The sequence below is a fragment of the Labrus bergylta genome, chromosome 23 (assembly GCF_963930695.1).
Source record: "Labrus bergylta chromosome 23, fLabBer1.1, whole genome shotgun sequence".
In the NCBI taxonomy this organism is placed as follows: domain Eukaryota; kingdom Metazoa; phylum Chordata; class Actinopteri; order Labriformes; family Labridae; genus Labrus; species Labrus bergylta.
This window is the reverse complement of record NC_089217.1, coordinates 17162538-17187313: the sequence shown is the minus strand read 5'-3', so window position 1 is coordinate 17187313 and position 24776 is coordinate 17162538. Positions and strand designations below refer to the sequence as shown.

The window sequence follows — 24776 nt, the reverse complement described above, 5'->3', positions numbered from 1 at the left end:
CATAAATGGTAATTAATGCGGGTTGTAGGGCCCCCAATTATCCCTTGGCTGAGGCCCCAACAGACTCTAGGATTGCCACTGGCTAACATAACATTAGAAGCAGTAGCTCATCTGTAGGGACTTAAGGTGGGAACCAGAGGGTCACTTGTTTAAGACCCGCTGTGGAACAAAATACTGAAGTTGGTGTGGTTGCTGGAGAGGTGCCAGGTCACTTCCCGAGTCCTGACCAACAGTCCCCCCAACATCTCTGGCTGCGCTCCCTGACGCAGCGTGTAGCATCCCCACTCTGACACCTCCATTCATGCACGTCCACAGGTCCGTGTTTGTGCATGTGTGTGATTCAGGTGTATGTGTGTGTGTGAAGCATGTCCCTCAATAACAGTGTGTAAAACTAGTATGTATAATCATAATAATAATAATAATAATTTGACAGAGTTTACACAGTAAAAACAAAGCTTACAGTACTACGATGCAAACCTCAGCGGAGTTTAACTAAATCTTTTTTCACATTAGGTCCCATGTGTTTTGTTTTTTTTTGTTCTTCAGCTTAGCACGACTAATGAGGTTTCTCCAATTTATGATCGCACAGAGAGGATCAGTACCTTAGAAAACGGATTAAGCAGCAGGGCGTAGAATGGGTCAGACTCGGAGCGTATTATTACAAATGCCCTTTGCTCAGACTGCAATGCATGCTGTTTGAATTCAACAAAAAAAAAACATATTCTAACAGCATTTGAATTTTAATGAGCAGTAAAATCCCTTGAGTCTTTGATCTTTCACTGACAGCATCAGGCATCTGCTGCTCTTGATTCACACTTCTCTGTTTTTTTCATTCCAGGGCTTAATCGTCTTTTGAGCAATAACTCGTATGAAGCAGCTTTTCCTCTTCATGAGGTAATTATGCTCGTGTCAACTGCTTTCTGTTTTTTGAACTGATTCCATGCGAGGAATAGTACAGGGATAACGTGTGTGTGTGTGTGTGTGTGTGTGTGTGTGTGTGTGTGTGTGTGTGTGTGTGTGTGTGTGTGTGTGTGTGTGTGTGTGTGTGTGTGTGTGTGTGTGTGTGTGTGTGTGTGTGTGTGTGTGTGTGTGTGTGTGTGTGTGTGTGTGTGTGTGTGTGTGTGTGTGTGTGTGTGTGTGTGTGTGTGTGTGTGTGTGTGTGTGTGTGTGTGTGTGTGTGTGTGTGTGTGTGTGTGTGTGTGTGTGTGTGTGTGTGTGTGTGTGTGTGTGTGTGTGTACCTCTTTCAGGGGAAGTACCACAGCAAGAACTCCATCAGGACACACGGAGCAGAAAACCAACGACACCTGCTGTACGAGTGCTGGGCCTGGTGGGGGGTTTGGTACAAATATCAACCCCTGGACCTCATCAGGTACCTTCAGTCAGTGATTTTTAAATAACACATTTTAAATCAAAGCATAACAGGTTGTAGAAACAATAATGATTTTGAACACACGATTGATGCAGACTCTCAGGATCTGAACAAACTGTCTTTTTTTTTTTTTTTTTTTTAAGGTTTCATTTTGGGCTTTTCATCCCTTTATTTTAGAGGTGGAACAGTGGATAGAGTCAGACAGCAAGGAGAGAGAGGGAGTGGGGAATGACATGTGGGAAGGGATCCACAGGTCGGATTTGAACCTAGGCTCGCAACATTTACGGAGAACTATAGCCTCCGTATATGGTGCGCACGTACTAACCACTAGGCTACTGGCGCCCGAACAAACTGTTTTAACACATGACGCTGTGACTGCTGCTCCTTTGATTATTTTTTTTTACATCTTTTAACGAACTCACACCTGTTCCTCTTGTGCTCTGCTGATGTTCCAGGAGGTATTTTGGGGAGAAGATCGGTCTGTACTTCGCCTGGCTCGGCTGGTACACGGGGATGCTGTTTCCTGCGGCTTTGGTCGGCCTCTTGGTATTTCTGTACGGTTTCTTCACTCTGGAGCACTGCCAGGTCAGGTAAACACACCTCCTCTCTTCTCTGATAAAAAAAAAAAAAAAAAGTATATGTCCCTAGAGCTGCTGCTTGTATTCAAAGATTTGATCGACTTTGGATTCTTTCTGTGGAGAAAGAAAGCCTTATCTGCTTTAAATTGCTTGTACAGGCTGCACATATGCACAATAAGTGCAGATTAGACATTCAGTTCATTGAATGAAAAGTCAGCTTCCTTATAGCAGAACTCATTTGGTATTACAGATAAGGCAGCAGAGTGTGAAATGTCCCCTTTGAAAATGGAATTAGGTGATTTTGTGATGAAGTAAAGAAATTAGTTTGAAATAAATGTTAATGCAAATTTGATATATCGTCACTTTTTTTCCACTTATCGTTTGTTGGAGCATAAAAAAAAAGAGTGTACTATATTATTTAGAAATCTGAGTACAACAGGCTTAGAGGTTTTGTTTTGTTGAAATGTAATGTAAACCATTCAACAGTCTGATTGGCTGAATGTTTTTCTCCAGTAAAGAAATCTGCCAGGCCACTGACATCATCATGTGCCCTATCTGCGACCAGTACTGCCCCTACCTGAAGCTGTCGGACAGCTGCATCTACGCCAAGGTACTGTCGCCAAGACAAGGACACAAAATGTTCACATCTCTGGACTCTGCTGGTTTTCCCCCCTGTACAATGCGCAGCTGAAACGCTGTTGTTGCGAACAGGATGAATATTGTTTCTGTCTTATTTTTACATGATGTAAAGAGCGTTCCATCTTCTTCTCAGGTCACACATCTCTTTGACAATGGAGCAACTGTTTTCTTTGCTGTGTTCATGGCTGTTTGGGGTGAGTAACATGTTACGTTTATGTACCTACTGTATGTCCCAGGTGTTTCTCGTGCAATCATTTGGATGTACTTACAAAACCTTTTCTTTTTGGACTCCCAATAAATGTAAAGTTTGCATTTATTTTTAAGTTATTAATATACCGAGTGGCTGTGAATCCAATAGTTACTCTCCTTATAGCTCTGTTTTGGTCTCCACCTGCTGGGTCAAGCATATCAGACTCTGTACCCGATAAATCCACTTTGTTATCCAGGAAGTCGTTTCAGTTTTCTTGATGTGCCGTGGTTTACAGATAGCTATAGTCGCCTTCTGCTGCTTGAAGTAAGACTGTGGCTGCATCCCAGACCGCATTATTTCATACTATTCATACTTAATAACGACGTCACATTGAGTAGGAGGTATGACCTAAAATCAGTGTGGTGTTTTGTGTATGCAGGCACTACCTGGATGTTTACTAGATCAGCCAGAATCTTTAAGTATGAAACAGAAACATGCTGTTCATACTAAACCGGCCCACAATGCATTGCAGCTCTCAAACTGCCCAAACGCAGAGCTCGCCAACTAGTGGCTTCAAATAAAAGCTCCACGCTGAAATACATTTGACATGTTGCCAAATAATATTAAATTACTTGTATGTAGTTGAATTGACAGACGCGCTAGCTAGATCATGCTAGCTCATTGAACAGAGCTCGGACCACGATTTATTTTACAAAATGAGACCGAAGACAAAGTAGGAGATGACTGAAAAAGATTCCTTCAATTTTTTCATGAAAACACCAAGGTGCTCGTAATCTCTTTGGCTCTTGCACTCGTTTGGGCGAGCAGGGGCTTCAAACCCGCTTGTGAGTGGGGTTTGGCCTTGGTGTCGATTAAATGCTGCATCATGTTGGTTGTGCTGTTTGTGTAGCTCCCTGTCTTCATGCAATATCTGCACACAGTTTTTGTCTTGTCTGTTATCTTCTCACCTCTTTCATTTTCTGTCTTTGGGAAGCCAAAATGCTTCCACACCTCCGAATTAAAACACGGTGGTGCGTCCTCAATTTCAAAATCTTGCTCTGCGGCTGCCAACCGCCTCTGCTCTGCAACTGCTGACGCTCACCATATTATTGTGATTCTTTTTCCAGAGAATGTGAATCTTGACTCCTTTGAATTGATTTTGAACTGCCTAACAATTAATTTTCACAATCCTATTGCTAATGGCATACTAACAATCAGGTTGGTATATATAACCTGCAGTATACATTTATATATTTGGAGTATGTAGTAGGCAGGATGTAGTATGTGGTTTGGGACACAGCCTGTGACTGAACCAAGTCATGACTGATGCAGGCCGAGAGACTCGAAAATAATTTTCTGAAAGAGTCTAAAAGGCATCACTGAATACATTTAATTGTGTGATCATTTCCTGCTGGTACATCATAAGGATAAGCACTTCTCACATCACATAATGAGCTTTGACCCAGTGTCCATTTAAATTACTGATACGTGCAACATTACTTTATTTATTTATTTTAATACAATCTCTCATTATAATAAAGCAGCAGTCATAACTACATTTTTAAACAGAAACACATTTGAATGCATATTATTTGTTGAAGTATTCATCATAATCATCATAAAGTGAAAATGAACAGGCCACATTTTAAAACATCTTTGTAAAGGGGATGAGGCAGATGAGCAGCCTGTCAGTGCTGGACGAGGTCCCAGGGGATAGAAGGTCCAAACAGAGAGTTTCTGATTGGCTCATATTCTTCACCTGATGACCACACGGCAGGTGATGAAGCAGCAGCACCATCGTCATGTAGCAGATAGGTGGCTTGTTTATTAATGTGAAGATGGCAAGATGAGGGAGCTTAAAGACAACGAAAAGAAACAGAAAATTAACCAATCATCATCTTTCAAAAGAAAAAGGATGCATTAGAGAAAAGTTACTGAATTGTTTGTTTCATACCTGCACTGAGTTCTTAAACTTTAGAAGAGAAGTGGTGAGGCAATTTTTAACAGAACTGTTGATAGACATATCTCGTTCTGCTTTTCTCACTTTATTCTGTGTTATCTTAACATATTTAATATAAACTTTATTAGAAGAATGTGCAACTTTTTGATCCAGTAGAGGTCGCCCTTGAGCACCAGCATGAAACCAAAAAAAACTGCTGTTTGGCCACACCTCTGCTATTCTGAAGCCTCCGCTCTCCTCCAGAGACACACCTCCAACCCCTCTCCACTTGAGTTTGCACAAAGTAGTTATCAATTAGAACCCACCATTAAGCACCATTAAGCACAAGCGGCGGACAAAATCGTCCTTTACTCGAGCTGCAATTTCCTGTGTCCTGCATTGTTGTGTTTGCATGCTAATGTTAGCACACTTTGGTTAGCTTGTAGCTTCATATTGCACATAAATTGACACGGAATGAATGTGATCTTAAAGCGCTAACGTGATATCCAAATAAGTAGTGAGTAGGCTGTGTTATACTTTTCTCTAGTCCTCGACTAAAACAGCTGGCTGTCCGGAATGTTGCACATTCTTCCTTTAATGGTATAAACATTCTTTCAAGCATAGATAAGGATGTGCTTGTTTATTCTACTAAACCATTTAATGTTGTCACCCTCACTAGTCCTTCACCAGAATTACTGTTCCAGTTAACCCATTACCAATATGTCTAAATGTTAGCCCTCAATGTCAGTCAAATATTATATTCAAGCTGTGCTGCAGACACTCGTCACTAACAAAGGCTGTAGCCAAAGACTGGCTGTTGTTCTGGTTAATGGGCTTTCTCTCTCGGCTCCACTACCTGGATGTAAAGAAGCTAAGTGGACCGATGGCATCTCATAAGAAAATGTTGCTCGAGCTGTATGAAGGCTGTGTCAGGTTTAACTGGCGTATCAAACAGAGCAATTAGTAACCACATTCAACACGGTCATGTGGATGCTTACCTGCAGGAAGGACCGAAGACTAGCGGCGCTAGCACTGTTAGTATACCACACTGCAAACCAATCTGGCATCGTACCTCTGGAGACGCTGTTTTGACTTTATTCGATTTATTTTTTATTTAAGAGCTTTCTCAACTTTAAAGTAGCCAGTTAGTTTGCATTTAAAGCTGCATTTAATCGACTTTGGAATTAGTCTTCTGGTAACATCACTAATTTATAACCTTTTTTGTTAATGAACTATGTCCTATCAGTCAGTTCATAGTGATGAGCACTGTTATTGCCTCATGTCACCTCTTCATGCGAAAATTATTCATAAAATAACTCAACTTGCTCGATGATATGGGCAAAAGGTCTGCAAGATACAATAAGATTGTTCACTAATGCTATAAGGATATTAATCGTGAGTAATAAACCAAAATGAAAGAGTTCATTCAAGCTATAACTCAGTCTCATAGTCATATACTTCAAGTTTAACACTATACCTGTATTGTCATTTCAATATAAAATACATACAAAAATCTGTGTTTTTCAACACTAAATTGCTAGCTTGGGCTTCATGTGACTGCACCAACATGGTGTGAAGGACCATTATACTCAGGCCTCCACCAAAAGGGGTTAAATATACACAAGCTGACTGAGAAAGCATTGCTGGTTTCCTGGAAATTAAAATCTTATTTATAGCAATAAATTCACACTATTGCTATGTGCTTATTGCAAATACTCATGTCCTAATAACATGTTAGCTTTCTTATTTATAAAAAGATCTTCAACAGTAAAATTGTAAATGAAAACATAAAAAAGGACAAAATCTATTGTGAAGGCTCACCCATTAGTTTGTTGAGAGTCTCTGGTTGCTTGAGAGCCTCTCGAACTCTGTTGTCCAATCGGCAACATCTCAGCATGAAGAACAGAGCTAAACACAGCTGCAGGGCAAAGGTCAACACGCCCAGCACGATGATGGTGTTGTTAACTGTTGAGGGTGAAGAAGAGAGACAGAGAGGGTTTGTATAGTAGCCACAAACGTTCATATAAAATGCATAACTTATAAGTAAAGACATAATGAATCTTTTAATCGTGGTCAGTGAATGCTGCATCTCTCACAGTACAGTAAACCTACTAATGGAAGCTGTGCCGGCCCTGTTGCATAAGTGTGTGTTAATAATTCAGACTCTCAGACATATTCAGACAATGTGTCTATTGTGGTGGAAACCCTATCCCTTTCACACATATTATAAATGTTTTATATTGAACTGCAGATACATTGAAGTGAGAGCAGCTCACTTCAGTTTAAAGAAAAATGTTTTATGAAATGTAAATCTAATGTCAGCATGCATTATTTATTTAAAACCTTAAATCTGCAATAATCTTTAACAAAAGTCTGACCACTTTGACAGGCTAACTATTTAACATTCCTAAAGCTACAGTACCAGCTGAAGATACTTCCGGTGTTGACTCCCATTGGACGATCTCTGGTTGAGAGGCACCCAGAGTCAGGTTTTGCTCCTGGAGGAGTCCCATTGGTCAGCTCCTGCACTGCTGCATTAAAAGACAAATACGCTTTTTTTAATTACATCCTGGTAATTATAATCATTTATGTCCTGTACAGAAAAGGGATGACATCTATGTTATACAAGTACAAACTTCCAGGTTGAAAATAATGCCAAAGTGAAAGTGGGAAAACAACTGCAGTTCCCCAGGTGGCCACTTGAGGTTGGCAGCAAAAGAGGGGGAATCCTTATTAGAACCCATATAAAATAGTCCTGGGGGTAAAGCATTAATAAACATGTTAACATCCGGAAATAAAAATTATTTTGGTTGGATAGCTGGATAGAGTCAACATTTCCAATATGGCGACCGCCATCCTTTGGCTTCAAAACGCCTCTTCAGAAACCAATGGGTGATGTCACTAAACCTATGTCCATGTTTTATACAAACTATAGTTTCATAGTTAGCCATGCCTAACATGCTGTTAGGATGTTTGTCTGTCTCTTTGTGAGTGATATAGGTTTATTGTGTGAACACGTGGACATCCATTTTACTTTGACTGAGAGTATGCATTTGATGTGATGGCACAAAAATGACATGTATGCAGTATGAAACACTTTTAGCTAGGATTTTATGATTTAAAATAAATTTCATTCTTTACGTTTGATGCTAAATGTCTACTCTATGGTTAAATAAAGGGCAATTGTTAACTTGAATTGCTCAAGTGTCTTTCTTATCTTGACTTCAAGCTACCTTTAACAACCTTTAATGAGATACAGACCTACCTATCAGCACCGTGCAAACTGAACTTTAAGCTCATGCAGACTGTTGAATAAAATGCTGCCAAAAAGACAATGATTTAATCTATTCTAAAACATCCACCAAAGCACACATTCAAATAAGTAGACTTTGCAACAAAATGTAATTTTCTGACTAAAGTGGCAGAAGATCGAAGCACCTTTGATGAATAGTATAAACTCTACCCTGACGTTACAATGTTTTCACAGCTGCAGAGACATGCCAGAGCTCAGTCTGATACCTACAAATACTTAAAAAACACACATTTGAAGTTGTTTTTTTATGTAGTTTAAAGAAAGGTTTACAGTATTGTACTGACCTTATAGTATTAACTTCTCCGTGTTGCTGCTGCTGTCCAAGTGAATGTATTTTTGCAGCTCGACTGCAGCGGAGAATCAGCTGAAATCACTTCATTAAGGTTCCTCAGAAGTGTGTTCCCCCACTGGCCCTCACATGGGACGCAGTGCCCTCGGCCTCAGTCAGCCACAGCTCCACATTCAAAACATGTTAGCGTTCAAAATGGGAAGTGGACACAAAAGAGAAATACAACTGTAGAAATGAGTTTAAAATCTGGAGGTCAAAGCTTGTGATCAGTGTGAAGCCTCTTCACAAATGTTGGATCTCTTTGCAGTGGAGAGGCAGGGGAACCCTTGTGCAATAAGTAAGCTATCCACAGGACTTTGTTCAGGACTACCTGCCCTCCATACCAACATTGTGTCCACGTCGTAATGAGAAGGACTGTCATTATTTGTACTAAACACCCGAGTTAAATACAGTCCACTGACACTTTGCCCTGTTATAATGTCACCACAGTCTGAAGTCATATTCATGGCATCAAACCAGCTGAGTCATTGCTGAGTCCAGACTCACCTTTACATAATTTTGTGCTTCACGAGCAGTCTTGTTTGCTGTCCCTTTTTTCGGAAAAATGGTGGTGTACAATGAATGATATCCAACACTGTTATTGACTGTTTTTGGCCCTTGGGGTTTGTGTGGTGTGCTATAAGAAATTGAGGACCGTCGTCACAAAAGGGTTGAATGGTTTCTGCGCCTGCACAGACCTGTGCACAAAAACCCCAAAGGGTTAAAGAACTGGTCAAAGTGTCTCTGTGTGCTGGTGCTCTTTGTACGTATTTGAATGAACCAGTAGTAATTCGAGGGGAAATTGGCCCTATTCTATGCAAATCAGCCTTGTTGCAAAAACCCATCTGATTAACAAACCGCGGTGCTAATAGCCACGCACAGTTACAGTGGAAAAAAAGACTATTTGCTGAGAGCTGGTGGTGACTGAGCTGCAGTACTAACAAAGGAGGCCATGCACACGCTTAAGTGATCAGGAAAATAATTCCGCCTCTGTATGTCTTTAAAATACATTTTCTGGAAACACAGTCTGTGAATAGTACTCTGACGTCACTATGAATTGTTTCATCAATTTTGGCTGTCAGCTGCTCGGCCGTTTATCCACATCTATGGAGTCATTATGCACAGCGAGTATGCAAGTGTTGTTGTTGTTTTTTCTTCCAATTGTCTTTGCTTGCTCCACGCAGGGAGTAAGCTTCGTTCTGAAACTCGTCTCACATTCTGTGATTCTGGCCTCACAATGAACTTGAAAGCGTTCCCCTCCCCTCCCAGCTCATCATCTTTATGTGGATGACATAGTGCTCTGTCAGCATGAGAGCACAACTCTGGGCAGAGAGCTTCTCTCCGCATTAGGTCGTAAAACAGGACCAAACAGCACGGAAAAGGAGGACAATTTGAATTTCTGAATTTCATTAGTGCTATATGCTTTGCAAATTAGATCTTGTCATAGAGCAGATAATGGGACGCAAACTCTGCACAATTTTTTGATGCATTTAGTGGCCACAATCCCCTGATTCTTTATATGACAAAACGATAATAACATTTCAAAGTACATTTAAGGTAGAGTCTGTTATCGATAACATTTGGCAGCCTTTTACATTTAAATGTATATTGCCCCCTTTTTCCCCCAACATGTGCCGATTATCAAACCTACTCTCTGGACATAACACAGAGAACAAATGTGACGCGTGATTTATTGTGTCATTATGTAGTTTGTCCAGCAGGGCGCGCTCCTAATCCACTATCCTCTCAGCACTTTCTGCAGCACATGCAGGAGAGCATTACAGGTGAAGGGATGGTGATGTGTGCTGGAGTTGGTTGTGAAAGTGTAGCTAAACATCATTACTTTTAGTAATTTACTCAACAAAGCAGCCAGTGAAGTCTCCCCCTGCTGTCCATTAGAAAGAATGCAGGAGTAAGGCACGTTCACATTGGCTCCACTTTCTTTATCCAGAGGCTTTTTTAATATGTAATGTTAGAGAAATATCACCAAACTTTAAAGCTCCTGTGAGGTGCTCTCGGGTTGCTTTGACTTTGGCGCCCCCCTCTGGACAAAATAGTACCTCTAAACTATTTGTATATATTGTCCTGTAAGTAGCCGATGAAAAATCTCCTCAAATATAGAGTTCAAATGTAGAAATATTTGAACTGTCAAATATATCACTCATTGGAAAATGTAAACAAAGCTGGTTCTGTAACTCTATTTGTCTGAAAACTACCCGACGTCTTCAAGCATTGAAAATGATTTTATGATCAATCGTTATGCCTGCTTGTGTAGGTCATACAGAGACTTCAGTATTCATTTCCATCTGTGTCATAATCATCCAAGTTCCCCTCAGCTTTATAGAGCATTTTAGTGTCTTTCAGCCGGTTGTTTTTGGTTTTATATCTTGCAGCTTTACTGTTTCGTTTCCTCTTTCGTCAATCTTCAACCCCATTTCAAGCAGCAACAACAAAACCTAATTACTCCCTCTGTACAGTACCTTCCCTCCTAATGGCAAAAAAACAATTAAAGACCCAGTAGGTGGTGAACATGAGGGACAATTCTGCTGCCAAAGCTTTTTCCTGAGAGTTAATTTGGGGATAAAACATAACAGCTATTGGATTAGAGCCGCTAAAAAGTAAGGTGAATTTCAGTTCAATCCATTTTAAACGTGCTATACTGATATACTGTATATACTAATGATTCTGCAGGTGGCATTCCCATAATTCTAAAGACTAAAATCAGGGTTTAGTCCCCTAAAAGAGACACCTGACATTCAAAGGGTTTAACAATGGACCTAATGAGGAGGTCAATTCCTCCAATTGGGATCATTAGTCTTACAAATATGTGATGCTGTTTTATTCCCATCATTCAGCAACCGTCTTCCTGGAGTTCTGGAAGAGACGCAGAGCCGTCCTCGCATACGACTGGGACCTTATCGACTGGGAGGAAGAGGAGGTGAAGTATATCCTCGTTTTGGTCTTTTCAGTTTTTTGATTTTCTGTGTCTGCAGCTACAAAGGCTCTGTGAAGATGTAGACGATTCTGTTAAAAGAACATCAAAAAGTTAATGGTGCAAAGCTGCAGCCATTTCTGTTTTCTTTTTCTTCGTAGCTTGATTATCAGACTTGTTGCTCGCTGGCTTCATTCAAAGAGGTTTCAAAGATGTTTTTGCATGAGTCTGTGTCTAATTTATTAATGACTTGCTGGAAATGTTCAGTATCAACCTCTCAAAGAGAGAGAGAGCTATTACAAAATTAAACCCTTTCACAAGTGTCGCGCTGCAATTTGATAATGTTCTTGCCTCTCTAGTGACTCAACCTAAAACCCTCATCTGTCAGTCAATATCAAACTCTGAAACGTGTTCTTTTAAGCCACACTCACACTAGGCAATCTGTACCGGGCCTAAGCACGCTCCACAAGTCCAGATTGTTTGACCAGTATGAGTGCGCCTTTCTGTGCTCAAACACGGTACACTTTTTCTGCCCTGGCACGCTTGGAAGAGGTGTGTTTCGGCACGATACAGTTCATGCACAACATAAACAGCCTTCATTATCGAGAAACCCTGGACTGTAATGTCTGTATCCGACTAAAATGACCCAAAATCTCATCCTGCTGTCTTCTCCATTTCACTCCACATGGATCTTTGCCTCTGACAAAGTCAACAGAGGCTGTTTTTAAAGCATGTTGCTGATTTCCTGGTGCGACACCTACCCCCCAGCAGTGTTTACAGGCATTCAAATATCTGTATAGAAATTAACCATCTCATCACTTATGGCCTTGTTTGCTTTTGTAGGTCACATTACTATTCATTTCAATCTGTTTCATGACCGGTTAAAACCTCCTGGAAGGACCTTTAATAAATAATTCAGTCTGAAAAGTATTATAACATTACTGAAATGTCACAATGGCCCTTCCAGAAGTGTCTTTATCACAATGGCATGCATTTCATTTTATATATCGCCAAAGCTCTGCACAGGATCGCAGTAACACATGAAATTACCACAAACTCTTAAAACAACATTATTAGATTATTTATTTATTTATGGGATTTTTTATACCATTATTATTCCGAGGGGAAATCCTGGTTTACACTGGTTATTTAGAGACGTTCTTCTCACACACATAGGCCCCAATCACACACCTGAGGACCTGAGGATATGCATTAGTGGAGAGATGTCAAAGTGGGGCTGCTACACACTACTTTTCAGGGTTTGGTGCCTTGCTCCAAGATTTGCACTGATACCTGGATATTTACCTTTGCGACTTCATCAAGATACCGTTTCCAAGATGGCAGCCATGTGAAATCGCAAAGTGCCAATATGTCTTCAAAGCCACTTAGAAAGTCAATCTTGGTGTCAATATATACATTTTCTGGGTCAAGGAATGCATTAAAATATCATTTGATAATTATTTGTGCCAAGATCAAATACATATGTTAATTTTGGCAATGTATTACATCATTTTCCTTGGTTCCTAGGCAGTTGGACATTAATTCATTCATCGATTCATTCAATTTGGTGTTTTTGCCAGGTGTGTCCCCATAATTTTGCTAAGCCGCCTGACTAAAAGTAATACTCTTGCCCAAACATGTATCATTACCTGATAACTTAGTTTCACATACCGCTGGATTTTGCTCATGCTTCTGCCCCATGTCTCTCAGGAGGAGATTCGACCCCAATTTGAGGCAAAATACTCCAAGAAGGAGAGGATGAATCCCATCTCTGGGAAGCCGGAGCCTCACCAAGACTTCACCGACAAATACAGCCGCCTCATCGTCTCAGCGTCTGGGATCTTCTTCATGGTGAGTTTCTTCACTAAACAAATGTCAAGTAGCAGCTGTGCCCCTCTCAGCACCCTGACTCTGACTGGAGGATCCTTTCACTGCATGTCCCGATTGTAGGTGCAGAAAATAACTATCATTAGTAATCCACCGTGTGAGGATCTATTTTTTTTTTGTTTTTTGCATAGGAGCCAGTTTTGACAAAAGTTTATGCCTTTTTTCGGCCTATGTCTGATCTTTCTTGAGGCCTTTGCACACTGAATCTGTTTTTCTGGATGTATTTTTTTTGCATCCATAATCCATTGAAAAAACGTTATACACATTTGCGTCTCGTCAAGCAGTGAAGCAACATTTAATGATTCTGTCACGGCTTAAAAAAAGAGTAAATAAAAACTGTGTCCATCCACACCTGAAAAATAAGACCAGAGCAAGGAGAGTTTCACCTGCTGATAAAGGAGCTGCGATCGCTTCCAGGTGTATTTCAGAATGTCAGTGGTCCAGTTTGATACGCTGCTTGTCATACTGGAACCCCACATCAAAAAAGACCACCACCGAATGGGGCGCCTATATCCTAGCAACATGTGCAGAGGCTTATGCCCTTGAGAGTCGGGCAACCCAGGTTCAAATCTGACCTGTGGCTCCTTTACCCGCATATCGTCTCAAAACAGAGAGGCCACCAATTGAGCAGTTGAGCAGCGGTTGGCAGTATGTTTGAGGTAGGGACACAGACCGACACAGGAATGGATGCGACAAAACGCAAAAAATGTGTGCAAGAATGTGTGTGCAAACATGATTGACACAAAACTAGATTGCATCTCTTTTTATACATGTGGCAATTCCGGAGGAAACAATTGGACTCAGTGTACAAAGGCCTTTAGCATTGTTATTCTGACATCTCCTCAGATCCTGATTGTGATTGCCGCTGTGTTTGGCATCGTCATCTACCGCGTGATCACCGTCAGCACCTTTGCGGCCTTCGGCTGGGCTCTGATCAGGAACAACTCTCAGGTGGCGACCACGGGAACAGCAGTCTGCATCAACTTCTGCATCATCATGCTCCTCAACGTGGTGAGTTCATGCTGTTCATCTGTAGCTACTGTACCAGAGATGAAGTGTTCAATGATGACATACAAGGCAGAGATGATCATATGACAAATCATAGGACACATGACAATCAATGTACAAAGATGCAAAACAAACAAGAAGCTCAGGACATTTGTATTTAAAGGCTTAATGTTGATGTGGTTTTGTTACAGTTGAGACATGATAAATGTGCAATAGAGCCTGACCGATATGGGGTATTTATTTAAGTGATACCAAGAGCTGTTTTAGGTTTTTAAAAAATTACAAATATTGCAGCAAATCCAGAGATTTTCAGGGCAAGAATCACACCAATAATTGAATTGACACCAATTCTGGATCACCCAAGAATTGTTTTCGGCATTATCTTCTGTAAAAGAGAGTTTATTGGATCTAATGGAAAAACACCCTGTCATCAAAGTGTAGAGGTTAAAGGCACAGAAAAGCCAGATAGTATTGACACACTGATAAATATCGATCAGGCTCTATCTTTCATTCAGTCCTCCTTTATTAAACAGTTCTAATCTTTGTTTTCCAGCTCTATGAAAAGGTTGCTCTTCTTCTCACTAATTTAGGTAAGTTGAACAAATCACAACTTCTTACATTCATGTATGATGATGTTTTACGTGTACACTAGCTAAGTTTGATTCAACTCTTCTTTTTTTAATCAAACAAATTGTTGTCATCTTGCAAACTAAAACCCTTTTAAGTGACGCCATAGGATGTGAGGTCTACATTCTTTGATTGGGGAATTGCTCTATCAACATTTCTCTTTTCTCACCATGCTGCGACAGAACAACCCAGGACAGAGTCGGAGTGGGAGAACAGCTTTACACTCAAGATGTTCCTGTTTCAGTTTGTCAACCTCAACAGCTCAACTTTCTACATTGCCTTTTTTTTGGGAAGGTGAGGACCTCGCGCTGAACTCACTGAAACAAACACGTCTTTCTCTTAACTGAGTTGGTTTTTCAAGCGTCTCCACGGCAACAATCGATGCATTTTGGGACAGTTACTATAATGTTCTACAAAAAAAAGCTATCCACTCAGCAGAAAGTATAAAACAGTCATAATAATAGACTGATTATGAACACACAGCCAAAAAAGAACAACCGAAGTTAAGTACCATTAAGAAAACATTGAAACGATAAAAATAGAAATGTAAACATAAAGGTGTGTGTCATCTGCGTAACAGCAGACAGAAGCCGTTTTCAGATATGCACTCTCAATAATGTCAACAATATTCAACAATATTTAAGGACTGGATGCCCCCTTCCTGATACGCTCATACACACATGCTCCTGTCAGACAGGATAGGGGGGCGGGGTCTCAGGATGGAGGACAGATTTAGCCTTTATATTAATGCTACATGTAATTGGACATATTCACAGAATCAATAATTGAGAGGTTAGGAGCATACATGCAAGCAGTAAAAGAGTATAAAGCAGATTCACTATGTGCATGTTGGTCGCACTGGTCCGCACATTGGTTGCTTGATCCGCTCGCTCACAGTGTATTTCCTCGATATGTCCTGCTACATTTCCACCTCGGGCTCAGCCTGCTTCACACAAACACTTCACATGGGGGCTTACAGTAAAAATTAAGTCTGGGTGAAAAAAAAAGACTGGATTTCTTTAGCAACACCTGCAGCTCCTCAGGATTTTTGTGTATTTGTGAAAACATGAACAAATATACCTTAAATCTCATATTCAATCCTCTCAGAGGACACATTGTAAGTCAAGTGGAAACTGTCAAGATAAAGATAAAGATGGTTTTAAAATCTATAAGCACAGTTAGGGCGCACTCACACTACGCCTGCAGTAGCCCAGTACTGTGCTGAAGCACGATTGTCCCCCCTCAACGTCCCACCCCCATTCCCCATTCCCCAATTAGCTACATGATCATGATCCTAGACCAAGACTGCAAAACATTGGCTTATTTTGAGTCATTTTAGTCAGATACAGCCAGAACACTGGGATTTCTCGATAATGGTATAATGGAAGGCTGTCCAATTTTTGTACCCCGTGCTTGTGCTCGTGCATGAGCAACTGTACCGTGTTGACGCACACCTCTTCCATCCGTGCCAAGGCCAAGGAAGTGAGCACGGAATCGGAAGCACTCACACTAATCAAACGAACTTGACTTTGAAGGTGAAGCGTGCTTGGCCACCGTCCGGCTTGTTTAGTGTGAGTGTTCCCTAAAATGGAGCTGAGGGTGAGCACAGATTCCAGGAGTTTATCTGCAATCAGAACCCAGTAGAATTACTGGACTCTTTGGATTTCAGTACAACTCAACAAAAAGAAAAGACCATTGTGTTAAATGCATCTCACTTACAACTGCAAACACACGGATCAATTGCACAGCAAATAACTACGATGACTCGTTGACCATTGCAGCGTCTGCGGCTGATGATATTACAGTGTCGACTGAGGTTAGAAAAGCAGACTTTATTTTCAAAAGAATGTGTTTTTCTTGGTTGGCAGATTTACAGGCCGGCCTGGTGCATATCTACGCCTCATCAATCGCTGGAAACTGGAAGAAGTGAGTAATTACTTTGCGTTCCCATGGGGGAATAACAGCAAAGCACTTTGCTTTTAAGTCTTTCTAAATTGAACATTAAGCTATTACTATATGCCTGAACCACCAGGCGTTTATCCCCCATCAGCAGTAAGCGGTGCTGCCAGCACTACTTATGGGAACATGTGGGGATAAAACACATACTGAGGTGGTCTGAGGGGATGGAAGGCCTGAGCTGGCACTTTAAGGCGCTGAGCTCATGCTGTCCTGCTTGTTCCCGCGGCTGCTGAAATGGAAACAGGAAAAAACAAATCTCTGTGGTGTGACATGTACAGAACAAGTGCAGCATGAGTCGACCTTTAATGACCATGTTATTTATAAATGTTGCGTAATAATTTTACAGCGGCAAATTACGCTGACACATAAAGTTATTAAAACATAAACAGCTCTTTTTACAGGTTTTCTTTATCAGGATTGTAAAATATATCTTGAATAAAAAAAGAGGAAACATGATGAAGATAAAAAAGTAACCACCTGGGGCGCTGGTGGCGCAGTGGTTAGTGCGCGAGCCCCATGTATGGAGGCTGTAATCCTCAAAGCGGGCGGCCCAGATTCGAATCCAGCCTGTGGCTCCTTTCCCGCATGTCATTCCCCACTCTCTCTCCCTGATTTTCGGATCTATCCACTGTCCTGTCTCTCAATTAAAGGCACAAAAAGCCCAAAAAATTAATCTTTAAAAAAAGTAACCACCAATGGATTTTTGACAACAACACCAACGATGTTCCCTTACATGGGATAGATTACGAATAAAAGCAATCTGATGAACCAATCACACGCTTTCCTGTCTCCCTGCTCGTTCTCCACCTCTTGTGTGATCTAGCCCACAATCAAAGCGCGTTTATACTGTGAGTTTGCCGTTGGCTGTTGTGAGTAGTAAAATAGTCGTTTTTTTTGGATTATGATAAAGTTTAGTGTTTACTTACCGCTGAATGAGACGTAAGATGACATAGTTTCTACATAATTCAAGAGATGAGCTGAGGTCCGCTTCTGGACCAACGGCGCTCATGCATGTAAGTGAGGGGCGTGGCTTTTGAGGGAGCACAGAGGGGAGGGGGTGGGTGCAGACACAGCACTGAGGGAATGCTACTTTCAAAATCATGCTAGTTTTCGAAAATGACCAACCCTGCCCTTAATAGAATGCATAATAAAACCCCTAGTATTAGCCCTCATATTAGTGTTAGTTATGGGAGTAATGGGGGAACCAATAACATTTGCAGGTAATTGTTACCAAACACTGCTAGATCCGGTCCCTTCCTTTGTCAGATGAGCATCTAACACTTCTACGGTGAATATTTATCTTGGGAAAATTATGAAAACCTCTATTTTTCACTTCGCTTTATTACACACTATCAGTGATTTACCATTTATATAGCCTGGACCTGTGTCCTGCATGCGTTGATAAAAACCTCTATGCATGAGATTTTCTGTAATATTCACTTGATGTAGCTACATAGAACACTAACAGAGAGAAATGCAACAAAATCAGTCAAGCAGCGATGGCTCTTTCTACAAAAATGTCAACTAATTCCATATTATGCTTACATGGTAAGGGTGCTATTGTACTGTAAGAGAGAGCAACACTTTAATTTCCCTCTCTCTCTCTCTCTCCCTCTCTCTCTCCCCCTTCATGTTTCTGCAGTGTCACCCCAGTGGTTGTCTTATTGACCTCTGTATGCAGATGGGGATCATTATGGTGCTTAAACAAACCTGGAACAACTTCATGGAGCTCGGCTACCCGTGAGTTCAAAGCTACAGACAAAACGACAGTAAATTAATTTAAAATAAATGAACAATGTCAGCAAGATAATGTGTTCAGTATTCATCCTCAGTCAGACATTGAGCCAGTCAACTGTGTTCCTGATAGTAGTGATAACTGCAGATATAATTATATGCACCTCTTTTCTGTTCTGGATCAGTCATGTCTCCTGTCTTCTGTTTATTGGTTGTTTTGGTGTTTTTCCAGGCTGATCCAGAACTGGTGGACCCGGCGGAGGCTGAGGAGGGAGCACGGAGAGACTGCCAAGGCCAGCTTCCCTCAGTGGGAGAGAGACTACAACCTACAGCCAATGAATGCCTACGGACTCTTTGATGAATACTTAGAAATGAGTATGTTGGGTAAAAAAAATTCTTTACATTTATAGCATAGAAATCTGTAATCTTAGTAAAAATCTTGCCCAGTGTTGTTTCCAGTTTTACTATGTAAAGGTCCAATATGTAAGATATCTACTGACTTAAATGAGTAAATGATCTTACTATATCATCAGACATTAAAAAAGCATGCTAAGTTGAAGTGCTGGTTTCTTTGTCAACGACGCAGCAGCCAGTATGTCCTCCTTCTAAGTTTAGATTCCTGTCCGGAAGGCGCCTGTTCGTTTGATAAGTGAGTGCTCCGCTCCGTGCTCTCTTCTTTGGCCTTGGCACGGATGGAAGAGGTGTTCATGAAAAGTGGACAGCCTTCCATCACACAGCGTTTTTTTTCCCCTCTCCCCTCGGTTCATCAGGTATAAGTCAAACCAACAGGTGTTACAGCGATTAAAGCTGGCAAGCCAAGTAGTGCAGATATATTAAAGGCTTAATATGTGATTTTTCACACTTAAATGTAATATAAATCAAGTATATCCTCTGAAAATAACTCTGAGTCATGACTGTCTACAATGGGTGTAACACCCGAGTCCCACTGTCTGTGATGTTTTCAGAGTCCTATCTTCAGTTTGTTTACATTGCCTGGACGGCCGGCTGACTCCTCCCCTCACGTATAAAAGTTGTTTAATTGAGGGACTAGAGAAAAGAAGAATAACATACTGTACTCACTGCTTAACTGTGTTTCTAGATCACGCTCATTTCAGGTAAATTTACATGCAATTTACATGCAAAAAACTCACTAAAAACCCTTATTTCAGCCTCTGCCTGAAACTGTCATGCCCATTTTCTTCTGATTGGCCAGCTCTCTGGAAGCTTTCATTGGGGCAGAACGCTGCAGGGCTGCCAGGTGAGGGCTGCTCTCCAGTGCTGGGAGAAGAGAGTCTATGTACGAGGTTTCAATGGCTTACGTAGAGGCTTGAAGCGGTCTCGTTAAGTTCCAGGTTTCATATGGGGGAAGCATCGTGTGATTTGCAGAACAAGCCGTCCAGCACACTCTGTGGACTTATCCTGGGAACACTCCAACATTATGTTTCCCTCTAAAACGTTGCCCATGTTTATTATGAGAATCCAGCATTGTACCTACACAGGGGAGTTTTAAAATGGGGATCAGCATCATAGGTCAACTTCAAGCATCCCGATAGCAGAAGCAATATCGGTTTGTTTTCCTCTCTGTTGTGAGGGCATTAAAGAGAACTCTTGTGACAGGATGATTTGCTTGTGATCCTTTCGGCTTTTAAGAGTTTGCTGTGCAGTTATTTGTTCTATAAGACAAGCGGAAGTCTGTGCTACAGCTTTTTCTCGGAGTGAAATTTTAGTTTGTTGACATACTAGCTCTAAATAAAGAATCTGAAACAACCACCACAAACAAAAATCAAACTAATAACTCAGTCTTGGCCATGGCTTTGATAAGATTTAATGTGTCAATCCTTCGTCCCGCTCCAAACTATCATCCAAATATTGACAGCTTCATATCCAAAAAAAACAACATGGCAATTTGTGAAAATACCTTCCTGAAGTTGTATTTGGTTCCAAGCATTAAAAGCTCTAGGACTATGATTAGCAAGTCACCATTGGACCTGAAAAGGTGTGTTTTCTTTGTGTTTGCTTCAGTTTTACAGTTTGGCTTCACCACCATCTTTGTGGCAGCGTTCCCTCTGGCTCCTCTCTTAGCGCTGCTCAACAACATCATCGAGATCCGCCTGGACGCCTACAAGTTTGTCACACAGTGGAGACGACCTCTGCCTTCGCAAGCCAAAGACATCGGTAACTAACAGATGTATTTTGTTGATCTTTCCCGTAGCTTGACTATATGGACTGTAGGTGTGATATCATTTCTACTTGTGTTTAGGGATCTGGTACGGTATCCTGGAGGGAATCGGCATCTTGTCCGTCATCACCAATGCCTTCGTCATCGCTGTTACCTCAGACTTCATCCCTCGCCTCGTTTACGCCTACAAGTACGGACCTTGTGCTGGCCAGGGCCGAGCAGGAGAGGGGTGAGTGAGGATTAGTTTAGTTCAAGGTAAAATGAATTAGCCGTAAACGGGACTCCTCGTCTTTTTAGTTCACTTGTTTTGAAGTGAAGGTTCCGTAGCAGTGGATCATTTTGTTTTGTTCTGCTCCTCAGCTGCATGATGGGATACGTTAACGCCAGTCTCTCGGTGTTTCGAGTGTCCGACTTCGAGAAGAGATCTGAGCCGCAGATGTCTGGCTCTGAGCTCAATGGAGAAGCGGTCAACTATTGCAGGTGTGTGTGTGAGTGCAGCTTGAAGTATAACTTATTTTTTGTGACCCAAAGCCACCAGAAGAGTTTTCCAAAGTTTCCATTGCACAAAAAAACAAACTGCTCATTGTAAGCTTGTTCATCTGTAGCAGGATTTGGCTGGAAGCCTTTGTGCGAGGATGGATTGTATAACCTGTTTTTTTCATGTGTGTTCATCCATCACTTTATTTATGATCCCTTTTAGCCAACATGCAGCCTCTTACTGAGCTCAGCATAGAATATATTTCACACAAGAATTAGGTCAACCCAGCTTAAGGTATGGAAGCCCTAAGAGGACATGCATCCATACATGTTATTTGACTCTGTTTTCTTGGTAAAACCAAGACCAACCAGTGGAAGTCTGTTGGCATTTCTACAAATGTGAAAGCCCTAGTAGAAACACAATATTGGGTCATGTTTGGATTTAAAAGAAACTCCTGCACACTCTACACATTGCAGTCATAGGTTGGTAACGTTTAGTGCAAAATAGACTACAGAATCTGTCTCGCTGTCTCTTTTTTGGTTCAAAAATGTGACGGAAGATCTGAAGTTTCTTTAAACGAACAATTGAAATCATTAAAATAACAAAGGTTGTATGGTTTTAAAACATGTGGCATCGAAAAGCGTTGAAAAACATCGAAAAGTCTCGTTTCTGACAACTGTAACTCAACTATAGTTTGAATCCGTTTAATAATCTAACGACCAGATATCTTTTAGAAGTGACATTTGCACTCATCTGTTTGACCCACCAGGTATCGTGACTACAGGGAGCCTCCAGACTCTGCTGAGCCGTACTCGTACACTCTACAGTTCTGGCACGTACTGGCAGCCCGTCTGGCTTTCATTATTGTGTTTGAGGTCAGTGTGTTTAACCTTTGACAGATGGTTTGATTTTGAAATTATTTCTTGAAATTCTTGGTCATTACGTTTACTTTCCTCCTCTACATCTTTAGCAACAATAAACTATAAATAAAAGAGATCTCAAAGGTTTGATTCTGTGTTTTTTTCAGCATATGGTCTTTGCTATCAAAACCCTGATTGCATACCTGATCCCCGACCTCCCCAAGGACCTGCGGGACAGGATGCGCAGAGAGAAATATCTGATCCAGGAGATGATGTATGAGGCCGAGCTGGAGAGACTACAGAAGGAGAAAAATGAGAAAAAGAGGAAAGACAGGACCCATCACAAGGAGTGGCCCTGAACGCAGTGACAGGTATAGACATGAAATATATTGTGTGTAACTTTGTTTATCATGTTGGAACAAATACATTTACTGTTCTCATAACCAGCTACTACATGTGCTGCAGTGGTGATAGTTTAGCTTCAGAAATAACAACTAATACCATCAAACATTTGATGAATTCAACAGTTTTTTAATCAAGCAGTGGGATGTGGAGTTTTTAACTGGTCACGAAACACAATGGCATTTATATCTCATAAAATGGTCTCCTTATTCTACAATTCTACAATTCACTTAGCAGACGCTTTTATCCAAAGCGACGTACATCAGAGAGTAAGAACAACACAAGCAAGGATCTAGAAAAAAGGAAACAATGTCAGTAAGAGCAAACGATCAGCTTTGAGTCTGATTGGACACACAGGTGCTGACAGGAAGTGACCAGAGGCAAAGCACAATATGACGGCAGTTCTTGAGAGCTCTAATCAGTATAGAAACCATCTTATAAGTCGTCGTTATCAAACAAACCATCATCATTACCATCATCATCATCATCATCAATAATAATATGGAGACCATCATCATTAAGTTAGTAGGTATTCATGAAAGAGCTGTGTCTTTAGCTTTTTCTTAAAGGTGCAGAGGGACTCTGCAGATCGAATGGAGTTTGGAAGTTCATTCCACCACCGGGGGGCAACAGAGGAGAAGAGTCTAGTCAGAGACTTAGGACCCTGTTGTGAAGGTTGGATCAGACGCCTTTCATTGGCGGAGCGTAGTGGCAGGAGGGAGTGTAGACCTGGATGAGAGAGTTAAAGTAAGGAGGAGACGTTTTTGTCGCTGTTTTGTAAGCGAGCAGCAGAGTTTTAAATTTGATGCGAGCAGTAACTGGGAGCCAGTGTAAGGAGATGAACAGCGGAGTGACATGTGCTCTTTTAGGAAGGTTGAAGACCAGTCGTGCTGCTGCATTTTGTATCATCTGCAGGGGTTTGATAGTGCATGTAGGAAGAGCTTTCATTATGAGCTTCAAGAGCAAATGAGACCATAAGCATAGAGAGTCACTTTTCTATCTGGTGATTTTTAATGCCTGAATCTGCTGCCGCGGGGGTAGGTGTCATATGAAATGAGTAACAGCAAATATCCATGATGAGTGGTACATTTAAAAGTTAAAACATATGGACAGGATAAAATTAAAGAAATAAAAGGTACAGCTTCGTCCGCAAATGTGTCTCTCTCTTGTGCTCAGGTTTTCAGCTGGTGTTTGGTGTTCACTGCACCGTGGAGGACAGAGAAGAGTGCTGGGTTTCCTGCATGATACTGGAGCCTCTCACCATGTCAGACCAGCACCACCTGGTGGACTATTGATGAACTGCACCCTTCATGGGCTTGGTGGTTACCTCTGAGCCCTTTTCCTCTGAACACACACGAGATGTTCTCTTGAACATTTGGCAGTTGGTTTTGCTACTTTTTTTTTTCAGATGGTTTCTACCACTTTGGACTTAACAGTGTATGTCTTCAGATCCTGAATGTAGACTTCAAACCAGACTCAACGTTTAACGACTTCTTGTCTTAAATGAGGGGCACACTCTCCAAAGCTTACTGAATGGCAAACCCTGTTTACATTTCTCCTTTCTTAAGGAGTCGACATTTTGCTTTACTGTAAATACAGACGTTTAAGGATATCCGCTTTGCTAAAGTCTAGTGCAATAACTAATAGAGAATGTCATCTCAGAAATCGCAGTGGGATTCTGGCTGGTGAAAGCTGGACTGTAATTCTTATTGTTTTGATGAAACCTGGACAGTATTGCTTGATAGATGGCTGGTAATTAAACTGCATTGAGTTGGAAATCGCTGCAAAGGGATAGAGCGTTCAAATGAAAGTGTGAATGACACAGCTGTTGTCCAGCGGGGAGAGAAACTGAGATGAACATATATGGGTTTTCTTGCTCAGCGAGCTCACAAATAAAAGTAACTTAGAGATCTATTCAGTCCAAGCTGTGACTGTGTTCACACTGGGTTTGAATTGGAAATGCTTCCATTTTGAATTAAGACAGTAATAAACATATTTATTGTAAAGAAGTCTGACTTTGATGCTATGTGTGTTTTTCTTACAGGGGCGTATTCAGGTTTTTCTGACTGGGGTGGCCCAACTGGGGCACTGACTTAGGCAGGGGTGGCCTTACATGTTACGTCCACACACACATACACAAGAATCCAATTTGTTTACCCTTTCTAACGCCAACGCGAATCTACTTTTATGCAACCCAAGAGTGGCAACATTTATCTTTAGCCTTTAGAACTATAAAACAAGGATGTTCAAAGTTACAATTTGAACTGATCAAAAACTTGATTTCAGACTCTTGCACACTGACATGCAAATACATTTAAACACAATGTCTCAGTACAGAACAATTCTTGTTAGT

General features: G+C 41.1%; 1 protein-coding gene across 7 annotated transcripts in view; it reads left to right on the top strand.

Moving 5' to 3' along the window:
* Positions 1 to 24432, top strand: part of LOC109997285 (anoctamin-4) — a 51843-nt gene extending 27411 nt beyond the window's left edge. For 4 of the 7 annotated variants that reach the window (XM_065951516.1, XM_065951521.1, XM_065951522.1 and 1 more), the window contains 19 exons: positions 839 to 894; positions 1249 to 1379; positions 1826 to 1960; positions 2462 to 2558; positions 2721 to 2781; positions 11213 to 11295; positions 13000 to 13140; positions 14023 to 14187; positions 14738 to 14774; positions 14994 to 15105; positions 16680 to 16737; positions 18413 to 18510; positions 18737 to 18888; positions 20527 to 20679; positions 20765 to 20912; positions 21044 to 21163; positions 21931 to 22036; positions 22189 to 22392; positions 23600 to 24432. In XM_065951516.1, the coding sequence (XP_065807588.1) occupies positions 839 to 894; positions 1249 to 1379; positions 1826 to 1960; positions 2462 to 2558; positions 2721 to 2781; positions 11213 to 11295; positions 13000 to 13140; positions 14023 to 14187; positions 14738 to 14774; positions 14994 to 15105; positions 16680 to 16737; positions 18413 to 18510; positions 18737 to 18888; positions 20527 to 20679; positions 20765 to 20912; positions 21044 to 21163; positions 21931 to 22036; positions 22189 to 22380 (2045 nt within the window). In that variant the 3' untranslated portion in view covers positions 22381 to 22392; positions 23600 to 24432. The remainder of the gene's footprint in view (positions 1 to 838; positions 895 to 1248; positions 1380 to 1825; positions 1961 to 2461; positions 2559 to 2720; positions 2782 to 11212; positions 11296 to 12999; positions 13141 to 14022; positions 14188 to 14737; positions 14775 to 14993; positions 15106 to 16679; positions 16738 to 18412; positions 18511 to 18736; positions 18889 to 20526; positions 20680 to 20764; positions 20913 to 21043; positions 21164 to 21930; positions 22037 to 22188; positions 22393 to 23599) is intronic. The other 3 variants (XM_065951518.1, XM_065951517.1, XM_065951519.1) reach the window with 3 other exon arrangements.
* The last annotated feature ends 344 nt before the right edge of the window (positions 24433 to 24776 follow it).